The 16,705-nt window shown below is 38.5% G+C and overlaps 2 protein-coding genes across 2 annotated transcripts in view; one reads left to right on the plus strand and one right to left on the minus strand.

Annotated features, from left to right (window-relative positions):
- The window catches only part of LOC141430959 (uncharacterized), a 38,995-nt gene extending 33,492 nt beyond the window's left edge, over window positions 1-5,503 (minus strand). Inside the window, exons 1-2 of the mRNA XM_074091866.1 lie at window positions 5,328-5,503; window positions 136-233 (exon numbers count right to left, since the gene is read on the minus strand). Of these exons, the coding sequence (XP_073947967.1) occupies window positions 136-233; window positions 5,328-5,348 (119 nt within the window). The 5' untranslated portion in view covers window positions 5,349-5,503. The remainder of the gene's footprint in view (window positions 1-135; window positions 234-5,327) is intronic.
- A 289-nt stretch (window positions 5,504-5,792) lies between these two features.
- LOC141430975 (coronin-1C-A-like) overlaps window positions 5,793-16,705 on the plus strand; it is a 54,516-nt gene continuing 43,603 nt past the window's right edge. The window contains exons 1-3 of the mRNA XM_074091885.1: window positions 5,793-5,894; window positions 6,108-6,260; window positions 7,640-7,837. Of these exons, the coding sequence (XP_073947986.1) occupies window positions 5,868-5,894; window positions 6,108-6,260; window positions 7,640-7,837 (378 nt within the window). The 5' untranslated portion in view covers window positions 5,793-5,867. The remainder of the gene's footprint in view (window positions 5,895-6,107; window positions 6,261-7,639; window positions 7,838-16,705) is intronic.

The following is a 16,705-nucleotide window of genomic DNA, read 5'->3' on the forward strand; positions in this document are numbered from 1 at the left end:
ATTCCACGCGGGCAAAAGCTAGTTTTTAATAAATACTGAATGTCCTGTTCTATTTTGTAAATATTGGGCAAGCCGGTGGGAATAGGGTTCTATGGACGCTCCGCCACTGCTAGCAGACTTTTGTGAGACGCTTACTTGTCTTCGGGGCGCAGGTCGCTGACGACATTGAGCGCCGTGAGCAGCGACGCCACGTTGCTGACGGCGAGCACCGCCGCCACCGCGCGCTGCCGCCCCTGCGCAAACAGACAACTCGTCAATACACAATAGTAGATTGTACAACATGAGCATAAAACGAGCCATTTTACCCGAGGCGTTCATATAGCCACCCGAGCCGGTACGGCGAGGATGGATAGACAGGTCGAGGGGAAAATGGGATTAATGCTCGAGTTTTGCATTCTGCTTTTCACTTACACGTAGATTGCGTGGAAATGAAATAGCAACAGTGGATGCATTATTATATAATTATATTTTTTTAGTTTTTATTTATTAACGGATTATTGACGGATTACTAAGTTGTATATACTGTTATCTCTTTTGGTCAAATAAATTATTTTGTATTTTTTTATTTATTTACCATGATTGATTTGATTGACCTTTAGTTTTATATAGAAACTTTTTTGCTTGTGGCTGTTGACACCTGATTTACCTTGGTCTTAGACGAAGATTTTACTTTATGCACTAGAGCATAAAAAGTCATTTTTTATGTCGCCTAGATTCTGCATAAACACGAACTTTACGAGCATGAGAAGTGAAAAAACATTTTACAACAAAGAGTTATGAACAGAGAGCGGAATTTTGATGGCACTTTTTGACCTGTCATAGTGACTTCTCACTTATTGACTTCCGATATACATACATATATCGATACACAACAAAGGTATTAAAGAAGATGAAAAGAAGAAATAAACAATAGGAGGCCTTGAGTTAAAGAGCGATCTCTTCCAATTAACTTTCGAGCATTTGAAAAAAATAGACATATGCAATGAACAATGAATATTTTCAATTTCGTATTGAAATTCTGTTGTAATGTTAACAAGTGTTCCATTAATGTGTCTGTCTATAAAAGAAAGACAATCTAATTCAAAGCCTTATTAATATAACGACAGATCTAAAATGCCTTGAAAATTCCGTTCTCTGGTTATGAACTTTGAAAAAACCCCTAGTTTCCCGTACATAACCATTTTATATAGCCAGTACGGTAGAAGTGTAGAAGTCAAATTATTTCCTAAATTAAATAGACGCTACCGCGGCGCGTTCGCTTCACTCGCTCGGCTCGCGCGTCGTGGTCGCAATTAAATAGATGCTGCCGCGGCGCGTTCGCTTCACTCGCTCGGCTCACGCGGCGTGGTTGCAATTAAATAGATGCTGCCGCGGCGCGTTCGCTTCACTCGCTCGGCTCGCGCGTCGTGGTCGCAATTAAATAGATGCTGCCGCGGCGCGTTCGCTTCACTCGCTCGGCTCGCGCGTCGTGGTCGCAATTAAATAGATGCTGCCGCGGCGCGTTCGCTTCACTCGCTCGGCTCGCGCGTCGTGGTCGCAATTTTGTACCTTACACTCGGTCTTCTTGCTCGTGTTGTTATATCTAATTTTTCGGAACCGAAAATGACAGTAAAAGTGTGACTACATTATATTAAATATAATGACCCGGATAACTCACGTCTTAAATCGTTTCTTGCTCGACATGTTTCGGGCTAATCCGTAAGACGTGACGTTTATCCGGTCATTATATTTAATATGAGTGAGTCTCACGGTAGTTTCATGTGTGACTACATTACCGAAATCTCAACGCCTTTTTACTTACGATTTTGCATATTCAAGCAAAATTAATGGTTAATTTAATACCTCTACGGTCATTAAATCAAACACTACGCAAATATAAAGTATGTACATTGTAAATTCACGCTTATATCACCGCAACAACGTAGATATTACTATAATTTAATGTCACCAACATTGTAAAGTATTCAATTGGTGTTTTATTAAGACACGACATTGAATCACGGCCTGCCTGTAAAGATGTGCTGTGTAAAATGAAAAATTGCGTGGAACATTTTGTCTGGCCTTGTTCTGCACGCATCCTTTCATCTATTAAGCAAATGTCATCTCATCTCTACACAAATAACTATCCAAAGAACGCAAACGTGCATATGGTTAAAACGCCATTTATTTGATTTACTGTCATTTGGTGCAAATGGAAAATGGACAACTCGAAATTATACCTACGGCAAAGCAGAAAAATGACAATCTGAAATACATCAACAAGGAAAATTGTCCATCCTGAATGTCATATAAAAAATGGAACCTTGTCCTATTGTTTTGAGCCTACATATTAAGTTAAGACTACAACATTAACTTATTCCTTTTTTAATGTTGCTGGGTTTAATTAATTTACGACAACAATAAATTTGGTTGTAAATTATTTTTCAGCACAATTACATTTTGACAAAATTCACTTTGATTTTCCATTTGCACCGAATGTCAGTAAATCATTTTGATCAGATAAATTTGTAGCGAAGTTGATTGCTTAAATAACCTAGCCAACTTAGAAAAGTTGTAAAGCCCCGACATTACGACGCTACAGACAGGCAGACATACGGCCTGTCCACCACTGCGAGCGACCGCGCCGAGTTCGATGGCTCGATATCATATCGTCATCCTTAGTGGGAAATCTGCGGTTTGCTGTACACTTTGGTGTTACACACACGTATGCTAAGACCTTATATTGAGACGGAGAGTGTTAGAGCCTTAGCGAGCGTGTTGAAAGCGAGGCGAGCGCGTAAGGCCGCTAGTAGACGTCCGTTGTTTTCATCGGGCAACGGACTGTTTTGTTTTGCCGGACTTGCGGTGTTGTATGGCTTACAAATGGATCTGTACATGCACCGGACACTTGTCCAGCGACGAAGCCATACAACACCGCAAAAACCGGTCCGCTGTCCGGTCAAAACAACGGACGACTACAAGCGGCCAACGATTTCGCCGCGAGCCCGCAGCGAGTTCACCGCGTTTAGAGCTGGGACGCCATAGGTACTGATTTTCGTGCTCGCGAAATCGTTATGCGCTCGCAGCGAACTCGCTGCGCACTCGGCTCGCTTTCTACTCGCCCGCAAATCACTAGTGTGATAAGGCCCTTAGCATCACATCACTTAAAACTATATGTATGCAACATATTTTGAGACCTTAGGATTGAATAGGTTAGTTTTATTCTGGAACTTCGCAAGACCCGCGGGCTACAACTAGTGAACTATAAACCTTGAAAAGTGTATTAGTACTTCATTCAAAACAACATCAAATATGGTCGATTTATTGTCATCAAAATAATATTCTTATCTTTCATATCATATGTATGCTATTGTTGTTATACTTTTTAAAGCTAATTTAAACATAGATATGATATTGAGATAAAGCTAACACTAATACCATTTTGATATTTTTGAAAATACTACTACACTGTGATAGGTCACATCAGAAAATGACTTCAGAATGTATGTTGATGATATAATATGACTCAAAGCTCAAACAACCATTGTGTCATGATCATTTTAGAGGATAATTACATAATACTGTCAGTTTAAATTTCAGTTAAGTTTAAGTTAATTTGACTCGGTTCAGTATGTTATGCCTGTGTCATGGTCAGGGCTAGAAACAGTACTTAATTCAGTAGATAATACTTGCATCTCATATACATTACTATTTACACTATGTATTATATTGTGAAACTCTTTGTTGTACACTAGCTGTTGCCTATGACTCCGCCTGCGTATAATTTGCTTATCACTATCCCGCGGGTACGGTCAGCCAAATAAGTGGTCTATCAATTTTTAAACAAGTTCCTATCACATGAATGTGTCGCTAAAGTCAAAGTTACAAGTTGACAGACACGTCTATTGGCATTATTAGACCACATATTTGGCTGATGGTACTCTGCATTTTTCCAGGATAAAAAGGAGCCTATGTCCTTTCTCGAGACTCCAACTAACTCAATACAATACAATACAATGACTCTTTATTATACACTAGAAATATTAAGCCAGAAGTAGTTCGCTATCTCTATACCGAATTTCGTTTAAATCAGTTCAGCGGTTGCATCATGAAAGGGTACCAGACAGACAGAATGAGGGTCTCCCCAATCCTATCGATGAGGAATCAGCTTTAGCCGATCAAAAAACTCTTTATGTCCATGCAATAAGAGCGAAAAAGACGTCGATTGGCTTGGCCGACGCATAACAACGTATTTTCCGCTCTTATTGTGTGGACATAGAGCGTTTTGTGGTCGGCTGAAGCCGATTCTGCGTCGATAGAAGTGGGGAGACCCTAACTTTAACATTTATAATATTAGTAGAGATAATACACATTAAATTAACAGATACCAAGACAATATGATGTCCAAAGGCAAACTTATCCCTTACAGAGATCTCTTCCAATCAACCTTTGTGTTGGGAAGCTTTGATCGTATTTCATTTTATAAAACTACACAGTAAAATGCTAAATCAAAGTCAAAAATAGGGACATATACACCTTAGTAGGCTGTCATGTCCCTCCACCTAAAATGGTGTATTGTCTTAAAACTTGATGAAAAATGTATGTGTTCAGGTTAAATCTTACAATTCCAATTTCACCCATTGTCAGAGATTTAATTGACTTGAAATTTAGTATGGATATGTAGTTTAGATGGTTATGCAGGTACAGTCAACAGAAAGTACAATCATTAAAACCCACATAAAAAAAATACTTACATTAGGTACTTTGTTTTTACAAAATATAATTTAAGTACCTGTTTTTAATTTAAACATTTCATAATTTTTAAGAAGGCAAACAAGTTTTTATTTAAATAAAAAAGTTTTGGACGAGTTTACTTATAATAATTAGTACGAGTAAGAGTAGATTACCTACTCATAATAATTGCATCATGAATGTAAATACGCCGTTTTCAGCCTTGTATGGCATAATTTCGTAAATAAAAAATAATGTAGCAATTTTCAAATCAAACAAAATATTTATTTATTTATTGATAAAAACGTATAATAAAATATATATAATAATATATTTTCAAAATAAAAAATATAATATACTATACTATTTTCTCGTAGAAAAATAAATAAATCAGTTCCTACCTTAAAAATATAATATTATGATAGAAAACTTAACGCGTAACAACCATAAAAAATAAGTTCTTCGTTTTACAATAAAGAACGCAAGATTATAAAAAGTGCAGCTGGACACAATAATTAAAAAAACATAAAGACGAATTGAGAACCTCCTCCTTATTTGAAGTCGGTTGAAAAACCAATTATTTGTTAGGACACGAAAAGCAAGCGAAATAAAATTACCTTAGCGACAGTAGTCTCCATTTTCTGTACACAAAATCACAGCGGATATCGGCTAGCATTTAATTAAAACCATGTCGGGCACGTATTTGATTACACTAAAATTAGGTATCTTTAAAAATAACAAATTATTTTCAAGATTTTTCAACGAATGTGCGTTTTTTCGTCGTTCTAATTGCTGTCAGAACGGAACTGTCAAATTTTCTTTCCGTCAAGCGCGAGCGCGAGTCAACTCATGGCATGGTTTATTACAAAGTCTCGTTCAAGATAAAGAAATTGCAAGGCAAATCGATCAAATAAACGATTTATAAGTTAAAAAATAAACTTGAAATTCAAGAAATTAAATTAAAATGTGTGTGTAAGATTATACAAATAAATATATTCTTAGTCAATTAAGATAATATTCTTTATATTATGACAAATAAGTTTTAGAATTCTTAATTTAATTCTACCCTCTTCTTAGTTTATTACGACTATCTGTTCGCAGGTGTGACTTTCCGTAATTCTTACATGAAATTCTAATTACCAAAAGCATTTTAAGTTATGAATATGAATATGGAAGTTGACGGGGTAAGTACTACCTTTTGACTTTGATTGTTTTTTTTTCTTCAAATGTAATCTCGAGTCCACCGACATTCGTCGACACTTCGACAGCTTAGTGATTCGCTTTTCGTTGTTTTCTATTTTCTTCCTTCTGTCATCCAATTAAATCACAATTTGCTAATAAAATGTTCAAGACAGTGTAAAATTGCCATAAAGAAATAAAAATTCTGTGTCCTTCAGGAAGTAAGGAGGCACAACAGTTTTACCAGCCCGAAGGTTTCACGAGCGCCTGTGGCCAAGAGACTGGGAAGAGAACGTTGTCGCAGCTACCATGCGCAAACTCCTGAAGCTGAAAGAAATCAAGCCCGACAAAGTGCACCTAGTAGACCTAAAGTGAGTATCAAGAATACCGGGTAGTTTTTGGTTTCTGCACCTCAAAAGGAAAAAGGAATGCTTTTATCAATTTGTCTGCCTGTCGAGACGTTTTTGCTCAGAAACACAAGAAGCTGTCCGGTTGAAATTAATAAAATTTATAAAACGCACATCGAAATAGAAGTATGGTCTGGCTATGATCTTTTGCAGCTGTAAAAAAAATAAGTTTTTGAGTTAACGCTATCAAGAGATATAACCCTTTGAATTTTTATTTTCATAAAGAACCGTGGAAATAAATAAAAAATTGAGTATTCATAAAAGTACCTATTAAATTTGGCAAAAACTAGGGCTTTATAATAGGCAAATAATTAATACTTATCCAAAAATTACTAACACGCCCTTTTTTCTAGTTTTTAATATGTATGGGATCCTCAGTGCGCGAGTAAGACTCGCGCTTTTTTAAGGCGCAGCCACATGTAGTCGCTAGACGCTCGTTACCAGCGTCAAATCAAATCTGGTCACGTGACATATAGCGATAAAGCTGAAAATTTTGAGCTTTATAGCTAGGGGAAAAAACCTCTTCAATTTCGGAAAAAACACTTCTATTTTTTTTTCATTCACTCCAATTTCTTTTATTTGTGCCACAGCCAAGACAAAGATCATTCCTGCAAGCAGCCATTTTGACGCTGCTGTTCGACGTTGCGACTTGACGCTGCATTTTTGAGTCTCGGGAAATTCAAAATGGGGTCACGTGACCAGATTTTTTGCTGAATTCGACTCGAATGCTTCGAATGATTCGAGCGACGAGCGACTTGCATGTGGCCGCACCTTTGTAAATCAAAACTTGATATAAAAATGAACGCAGTTTTCTTGAAAAAGTTAACTGTGAATGCATCCGTCAATTTTCCGATTTTGACATTTCTTAGGCGCGTTCAAAAATTAAGAAAAGTTTACCCAAAAGGAAACTTGATTTTCTATTCTAATATGGTCGAAAATATTAAATAAAGTTGTAAAACATATTAAAAATAAATAAACGAAATATATAATCACTTCCTCTTCTTCGACAACACATTTGAAAAGCAACTATAAAGTTAGTAAATGTAGTGGCAGTAGGCATTACCAAATATGGAGTTCGCTCGTTCTCCCAACCGTCCTCCCTTCGATCCTTAGTAGCTCTCAATATTCTTTTCTATTAATTACTGAGTTACATTCAAATGATTTCATTGCATTTTCTAGTGTAAATACTATAATAGACATATACAAATAAAAGTGAGTTGGAAATCTTTACAAGTGAACAGTGTCAAAATATAGGTCATAGGAGTAGCTTATAGGTTATGTTACAAATTGGAATTATTTAAACAATACAGTTTGTTGTAGTCGTGCTGTGTTTTCCGTTTCAGATGTCGTTTAGGGTGGTGCGTAGTTCTAAATTTCGCCATGTTTACGGGCAAGCACTCAAGCGGGAGCAGTGTTATGACAATATACGTGTATCGAAGAGTTCGTGGGACTCTACGTTCTGTGCCGTGAACCCCAAGTTCCTGGCAATCATCGTCGAGTCAGCCGGCGGCGGTGCCTTCATCGTCCTGCCCCACAACAAGGTAAGCCTTCAATAATCATACTGTTTTATTAAATCTATAAATAACATGGTTAAAGTCAAGCTTGACTATAATTTTTTCGCTGTCAGCATTACACGGTGTTAATTCTTCAGTTATTTAATTTTATGATAGTTAAAAACTTAATTTATAGCTGTCATAAAATACATGTTATGTTTGGTCTCTTAGGACTATTATTGTGAAGCTTATTGAAACTACTGAATTGAAATTAATAAAAATAAAGGTACTGTTACCCATGCTAGTTACTAGAATGCTAGCCAGCAATAAGCATGCTCCTGAGTAAGCATGCTCAAAGCAAACACTCTACTACACATGCCTTTTGATAGCATGATCTCTGCCAGTTTAAACAAAACCATGGAAAATCAAACAGCCATCCGCATGGAGCTGAATAAAATTATCCTTTTGCTGGCAATGCAATGCATCCAAAAACTTTTCTCAGCTAAAAGGAGGGAAAAAAAAGAAATAGGAAGATTTATAGTAGTTTTTGTTTAAGTACATTTACATTCACTGAATCAACAACAATTTGTATCTAGTCTAAAGGTAGTCAACCAGTTTGATTTTTAGAATAGAATAGAATAGAATTTTAGTAAAAAACTTATTTTAATTTAACCTTTTTTTGTTGATTGTACTTTCATTGTCATCCAAAATACATGTCCTTACCAAGTTTGAAGTCGATGCCATTATCTATTGAGGAGTTCTCTCCTGCAGAGATGATCCTGGCCGCACCACCAGACTTCTGATTTAACACTTTTTAAAATTATTTATAGACCGTCTCTTAATTTATTATGCCACTTGACATAGGCCTTGTGTCCACTTTGTCATTTACAACTCTGATCCATCATGGTGCAAGGATCAAGTGGATATAGTCCAAGCATTCCTAGTTGATTATCCACTTTTTCTCACTTCTCCCGGGCGGCAGTTTCATGGGGGCGTGAAATCCTTGAGACAAGAAATGAGAAGAAAAGAAGAAAAATGCTACTCATTGGCAATTTTAACAGTTTTTCTCAAACATTGAAGGGAAGGGGCGCCACCACGTTTTGCCCCAGTTCAATAAAAACGTAGATCCGGGGCTGAGCAAGATTGTCCATATTTTCCGTGCCTCTGAAAAGGCGCCATTATAATTATATATAGCACTAGCCCTTGCCATCTGGTGCCTAGAGCGAGCACTCCCCTTGCTCTACCCTACAACGGCACCGAACATAGTGAGTCTGTACCCTTTATTTGGTTTTCTCAGCCCTATCCAGCCTCATTTTAGATTTAGCCATGGGCACTGGCAGAAATATTTTCAGAAGGGTGCATTGCATCTTGCATCTGCATATATAGAGAGCTTTTATAGGTTTCATTCTGTGACTTAGTCTAGTTCTATTTATTTTCTTTTATGCCATTGGGTGCAAGTGGGGTGCACTTGCACCCCCATCCTGGCACCCATGTCTAAAGCTAAGCTACTGTTTATTTAATGATGGTGTATAAAATGTTATCACATCAAGATTGCTTGCTACCGGACCCCTCCATGATTGATTTTCTTATCTTATCTTTATTAGCCATCAAATTTTTTGTGCATAATAATAAATATGAGATTACTGTTAATGTGCGAAATATGCTCTCTTTGTTGGAATATTTTTTGGTAGAAAAATGTGATACTAATTTTGCTCTGGATGAAATTGAAAATATTATAGTAATTCTTTTGAATGGGCTACTTAAAGGTTTATTATATAATTTTCTTGAAGTTGAGGGTTGCAGTAGAATTTAAATATATGAAGCAATCATTCAGCCAAACGAGACGTAGTAGTACGTTAATTGCTCTAAGTTCATTATCATCATCCCAGCTTATATTAAATATATTGACCCGGATAACTCACGTCTTAAATCGAGTTTAGCTCGACATGTTTCGGGCTAATCCGTAGCCCTTCGTCTTCGGAGCAACGCGACTCAGCGGCTGCTGCAACACGCGCACTGCGCGCCGCCGCTTTGATTTAAGACGTGAGTTATCCGGGTCAATATACTTAATATGAGTGAGTCTCACGGTAGTTTCATGTTCAAAATCCCAGCTTATATTATGTCCCACTGTAGTCACAGGTCACAGGCCTCCTCTCAGTAGGAGAAGGCTTGGGCTGTAGTTCCTACGAGGGCCCAGTGCTGGTTAGCAACTTCACACACACCATTGAGAAGCTATGGGTCAGACCACAAGGCCACCATGGCTGTTAAGTACAGTCACCAGCCCGATATCCGATACAGCAAAGCCTGCATAAATATCTGATAACAGTACTTCTAGGGTCAATAGGATGTGTCATATGTCATATATTAATGGATGTAACGATACTACAAAACAGCAAATGATGTCTTGTACATTAATTAGTAATATAATAAGTCTGTGTTGTATGATGTGTTGTGGCAATTTTATTATTATTACTATAGGATTCACCAATCTCAAACAAGCCGTTAAATATATGGTTAAATAAAATTTCTGCAAACGAAAATTGTTATAAATTTAAATTTGCAGTGCTTGAGCCAAAACAACCAAAAATCTACAACAAATGAAAAAAATAACTAACCATTGCAGCCGAAAGTGTGTGAATTTTTGCATCAAACATATCTATGTGGCATAGATGTAACTGTTATAGGTAGATATACTTGTTTTGTTTTGTTAAATATTGAAATTCTCCCATTAAACTATCTTAACGTTTACATTTCTAAATTGAAATATACTAGACTAGTTTGTATTACAATGATAGATAAGTAAAATGTTTAAAATCCTTGAATGTACCATCAGCCAAATATGTAGTTTACCACCCTTAAGTTGAAAATCGTTTGTATTGTATGTCATAAAACAATAATGCCAATAGATGTGCCTGTCACCTTTGAAGTTCGACCTTAGCAACATATTCATTTGATAGGAACTTATTTAAAAATTGATAGACCACTTATTTGGCTGATGGTACCAAATCTGGCAGCTGAAGTTTGTTTACATTTATTTAAATACCTATCCAAACCAAGTATAGTTGGTCTTATTTCTAGAATAGACACCAATATTGCCCATGTCTGTCTAGTAAAACAGAAGCATTGTGTGATAGCTTAGATAATGCATTCCAAGCAAAAGGGCACAATACTGGGAACGTGCAGATAAAGCATTGTGCAACCGATATGGGGGACAATGGGGTGTCGGAATACGCGCGGCAGCGTTCCGGCGCGAAACTACAGATTAAGTAATTACTACGTAACAGATACGGCATGGGTCCCCATAAAGGGCTCTGCCCAGTACACCGTATCATACAATGACCGTTGTAGGAACGTGTCAACTGTCAGACAAAAATATATACTTTGTATTGAAAAGTTTGAGACTTTGCCCACTAGCCTCCTTCCTGCCTCGAACAGCATGAGCATGAACTGGCCTGCAGGGCTACTACGAAACTCGAAACTCGATCTTCGTGTCGTGCGGTCCCTCTGACCCTTTTTTTGACTGTATGGCAAACGAGCATGTGGGTCTCCTGATGGTAAGAGATCACCACCGCCCATAAACATCTGCAACACCAAGGGTATTCAAGATGCGTTGCCAATCTAGAGGCCTAAGATGGGATACCTAAAGTGCCAGTAATTGCACCGGCTGTCACTGTCTGCTGCTTCACGGCAGGATTAGCGAGCAAGATGGTGGTAGCAGTTTCGTAGTAGACCTGCTGCGGTGTTCCCGGACCGATATGACCTTCAAGCCTTCAAGAAAAGAGCGTACCCCTACCTAAAAGGGCGGCAATGCACTTGTGACTCTTCTGGTGTTGCAGGTGTCCAATCGCTTACCATCAGGCGATCCGTTTGCTCGTTTTACCCCTATTCCATAAAAAAACACGTTTCTTAACCAACCTTCACCGTTGCATGCCATGTATGCGCGTTACATTCCATGCGTCCATGCCTGAGACGTTCCTATTACGGTCACGATATGATACGGTGTAGTGGGTAGAGAACCTTATATGGGGTTGATTATAAATTATTCATTTTATAAATCAATGCTAGTTAACGTTTGTTATCGAACGGAAAAACAATTTTTCGGCCATTCTCATTCCTCATGGACAGACAGACAGACGTTCGCGTCAAACTTATAACACCCCTCTTTTTACGTCGGGGGTTAAAACTGTCATTCTCATTTTATCGTGCACCTGTCTAATTACCGTACCGCTTTTTTTATGAGACTGAATTGATTGCACATCTAGGAAAAGGATGGCTGCCATTTACATTTATCTGTGCACTCAAGTCTAATTACCATGTCACTAGTGCGGGAAAAAGCGGTGCGGTAATTAGACATGTGCAGAATAAAATGAAAATGTCCGAAATATTGTTTATCCGTTCGATAACAAGCAAACCAGCTTTGATGTTTCAAACGAAAGGGGGTCGCTTCCTGAAAAAGTTTGAAGAACACTGGTAAAGGCTGGCTTGTCGAGTGTACTTCTTTGTCATAACACCCATGCGCCGCCCGTTCACCAAAAAGGGCGCTCTTGAACGGCTACCGTGTCAAGTTCACCCCGTAATACTCGTACGGCGGCCATCGCAGCTAGGGTTGCCAGGTCCTCAAAAGTAATAGCCGGACAGACCAGCCAGTTTGGCCGGACTTTTGGGCAAAAAGGCAATTATTAAGGACTAGAAGCTTCGAACGCGTCAAAAAACATTTTTTTTTCGTTGTAAATGGTAGCCTATGTACATACTTCCCAGAGTTATAAACTTTCTATGCCAAATTTCATCTTAATCGGTTCAGTAGTTTAAGCGTGAAGAAGTAACAGGCAGGCAGACCGACAGACAGAGTCTGTCTGTCTGAGTTACTTTTGCATTTATAACATTAAGTAGGGATTTTGTACCTATATGACAAAAAAATTATATGTAATGTCTACGGTTATTATCATTTTTATTTTTATGAACTTACTGGTCAGTTGTAAAAAGCCTAACAAAAACCGGACAGGTCGGTCACCGTTGAATTTGGCCGGACAAGCATTGAAAAAGCCTAACTATGTCCGGCTTTATCCGGACGCCTGGCAACCCTAGCAGCACTACTGCGTAATTTGCGCCCCGGAATAGATCGCCGTAGAATAACGTCTAAGGGCCGTTGCAGACTGACTGCATTCCAACTGAAACGTAACTGCGGACTGCCCGGACATTGCAGTTATTACAATTATGACAATGGCACTCTAACCTGCGCTGCTTGCAAAAGGACCGGATGTAAAAAAAAATGATAAAATAGCTGTTGATAAACGGGCATTTCTATCTACCGTTGTACCCTGAGTTGATGTGTCCGTTTTGTTACGATTTTTTCTTAATATATACATCCATACAAGGTTGGTTCTCGAATGGCGTCCGTGGACCGGGAGACGAGCTGTCGGTAGGCCTCCAACAAGATGGAGCGACGATTTGGTTAAGATCGCGGGATCGCGGTGGATGCGGAAAGCACAAGACCGGTCTGAGTGGAGAGCCTTGGGGAGGCCTATGTCCAGCAGTGGACGTCTTTCGGCTGACATGATGATGATGATGACATCCATACATTATTTTTTTTCCAGCTCGAAATCATGGACTGGACTGAGTCTACCTCCCAAATTTTGTTGAAATCGGAGAGATAAACTCAGGGTGCAACGGTAGATAGAAATGCCCAAATAATATTTATTAACGAAATTCCTTTGAGATAAACTGACCAAATTCGTTAACCAAAGGATTACAGTAAAAATACCGGCCACAAACCTACTGAATCTATTCTACCTAGACTAGAAATAACAAAAGAATTGAAACCGGAAGGCTACAATTCAATACAAAACAAATTTTACCAAATGAGTTAATGCATTATATTGTCCAGCATTATTCGTCATTTCTTTGTCATTTTTTGTCTTTAGTTCTTCGGCGAATTTCCCTATTCTGGATTAAATCGCGCAAAGAAACCCCGAGCATAGCTCTCCATACCCCTTGCGTGACAGCCTTTCCAATGGTCCATTTTCTGTTACTTTGAACGGCATTTATGGTTATTTCCAGATCTGGTAATCAGAGCCGAAGTATGAAGTCATATTAATTAAAAGATATAAAAGTCTCACAGTACATAATAAGAACAAAAGAACAGGTGCGCGTGCACTGTGACTCACGGCGTTTGTCGAATGCACGATCGATAACTTGGCTTTATGACAGCAATACCATGCACTAAAAATACAGCACTAATTTTAGTAATAACTATTCATACGCATGAATCTCTGACGCCGGTCTATTTATATCAATTATATATTAGCCATCACGTGTCACCGATTTGGCTCTAAAATAGGGGTATTAACGCTCTTATCAAAGCAGAATCAAACGCACCTACGTATACAATATGTAAAGGTTTTTTACAAGCTTCTATTTAGTTTCGCCTATCCCGTTGTCTGTCTGTCTATCTGTCTGTAATCAAATCTTGAAAGTTAAATTCGACCAACTTCCAGTATAGGTAGAGTCATTCACGATGACGCGTGCCTACAATGTCATTAATGGCTAATTTTGATAAAATCACCCATTTGGAACACTTATGTAAATTGCGTGACAAATAGTGACATCCTGGTAGTCCAGCCAGGGTCGTCTCCACAGGAGGGAACTCTTCAACGGTTAATGGCATCGTCTTGCATCGTCACCCAAACTACATTTGCATACCAAATTTCAAGTCACTGCTATTAACAGTTGGAGAGTTCCGTCCTGCGGAGACGATCCTGGCCGGACTAACAGGATGTCACTACTAGATTATTGTATTGTCACGCGATTTACATAAGTATTCCAAATTTCAAGTCAATCTGACTACTGGAAGTTGGTCAAATTTAACTTGCAAGATTTGATTACAGACAGATAGACAACGGGACAGCTGAACTAACAAAAGCTTGTAAAAGGCAGATAATTTTAAAATAAAATGACAACAATACTAATTAATTCTATGCTAATAATAATTGTTTAAAGCCAAGTCTAGTGATCATTCAAACTGATCATCAAAGTATTAGCTGTTAGGTATTGTAAACTCAGAATTTGAAATTTGCCACCTTGTTGATTTTGATTTGACCCATATACTTATTTTTTGCACACACCCCCAAAATCGGTCTCGCGTATAGGTATGCACGTATTTATTTATATGTATGAATTATTTACGCGTCTATTATTAGTGGGTTGTTGTGAAACGGCGCGCGCCCACGCCGGGACGCGCCGCAGGAGCGCCGGAGCGCCGGTTTCTTGTTACACGGAGGGCCTAGGTTCATTCAGGGACCTTGACGATTTACCGAAGCCGTGGTAGACTGGTTTGACCTATGCATGGCTAAAGTAGCCATGTCAAATTGAAAGTCACAGGTGGGCCGGAAAACCTAAGGGGCATGCATTTGAGTCGGCTGTTCGCCGCCAGACGGCGCTGCCCGACTCAGGCACAACGGCTGCGTTCAGCGTAACGCGTAGGGCCGTATTGCACGACACGACACGGTGACCGTCTAAAATGGTCTCGCCGGAAGACCAGCGCTGGCTCCACCTAAGGAGTCCTCATTTTATGCTGAGGCGGGACCATTTCGGGCACAAGCAAATAAGTAATCTTAATTATTTTCATTTTTTTTGTATTTTCTATTCTCATTTTATTTTATTTTATTTGATTTTTGGTTCTATCTATTATTTATATTTGTGTGTCCCGAATAAATGTTTTCGTTTTCATTATGTGAAGCAATATTGGCGATTTTTCTACTCCCCCCTCCCCCTTGGTGAGGTGTCGTGAGATTTTTCAAAACGCATATTTAAATTTATAATGTAAAGCGGTGCAACTTTCTTACCGTAATTTAACTCAGTTTTTTTTTTCACAATTTTACACTGTTTCTTGCAGGAAAAAAATTATGCGATATTTACCGAGACCACCGTCTTCCACGTGGGGTGAGGTTTAGCTCACTAAACGAATCACGTAATTAATGGATATTCCCTAATGTAACCAAATGCAAGATATTAAAGAAAAGGTTAGGTACCATAATAAGGCAATATGTTTTTAAAATTTTCTTTATATAGAATTCAGTTTGTAAGACGCTCGCTGGCCGCAGGAAAATGCTCGGTGGGTCGCCTGTTTCATATGACAGCTGGAAAGGGTCTAGGGTTCGAGCCAAAGCTTGTTTTTTGTGATTTATGCGCGTAATTACTATTCAATTTTACCAGGAGTTGTACGGTCAGTAAAGAAATGCGAAAACCTTCCCTTCCTTGCTCTCCCTTCCTTTTCCCTTCCCTTTCTTTTTTTCCTTGAGTATGTTTATCCGTTGCCTAGTGTCCATAGTACAAGCTTCGCTTAGTTTTGGACTAGGTCAATTGGTGTCAAGTGTCCCATGCTATTTATTTATTTTATTTCACACAACTGCGAATTCACTCAACCAATAAAAAAAAATGTTTTTTTTCTTCCCACTTGCTGAGCGGCCTGTCTGGCTGCTCGCCCTCTCTCCGGTAAGCTGTAAACAGCAACAGTACGTCCGAAAAAAATAGTTATTTGTGTCACAAGGGAGCAAAATTGTGTATTTACGGCGAGGGCATACATTGAATCCAGAATGCAGGAGGGATTCTTAAGTAGAATCCTGAGCGTAATGAGGGATTCAAGTGATAACGCCCAAGATGAAAATAATTTTACTCCCGAGTGCCTCATACAACTTTTCACACCAAGCATTAAGAATCTTGAAAAAATAAATTCTAAATATTATTAAAGATCAACCAGCATAGAAAATGGTGTGGCTTTACAATTATCAACTTCAAAAAATGGCATTTGCAATAAAACACTTAGAAAAGCCTTGAACAGAAAAGTTGCACTTTGCTCCCTCTCGTCAGGGAGGAAAAGTTACTTTTCTGAAGGAGAGGTGTGAAAAAGTTTTTTTTGTT

Source organism: Choristoneura fumiferana, chromosome 9, assembly GCF_025370935.1.
Source record: "Choristoneura fumiferana chromosome 9, NRCan_CFum_1, whole genome shotgun sequence".
NCBI classification, from domain to species: Eukaryota; Metazoa; Arthropoda; class Insecta; order Lepidoptera; family Tortricidae; genus Choristoneura; species Choristoneura fumiferana.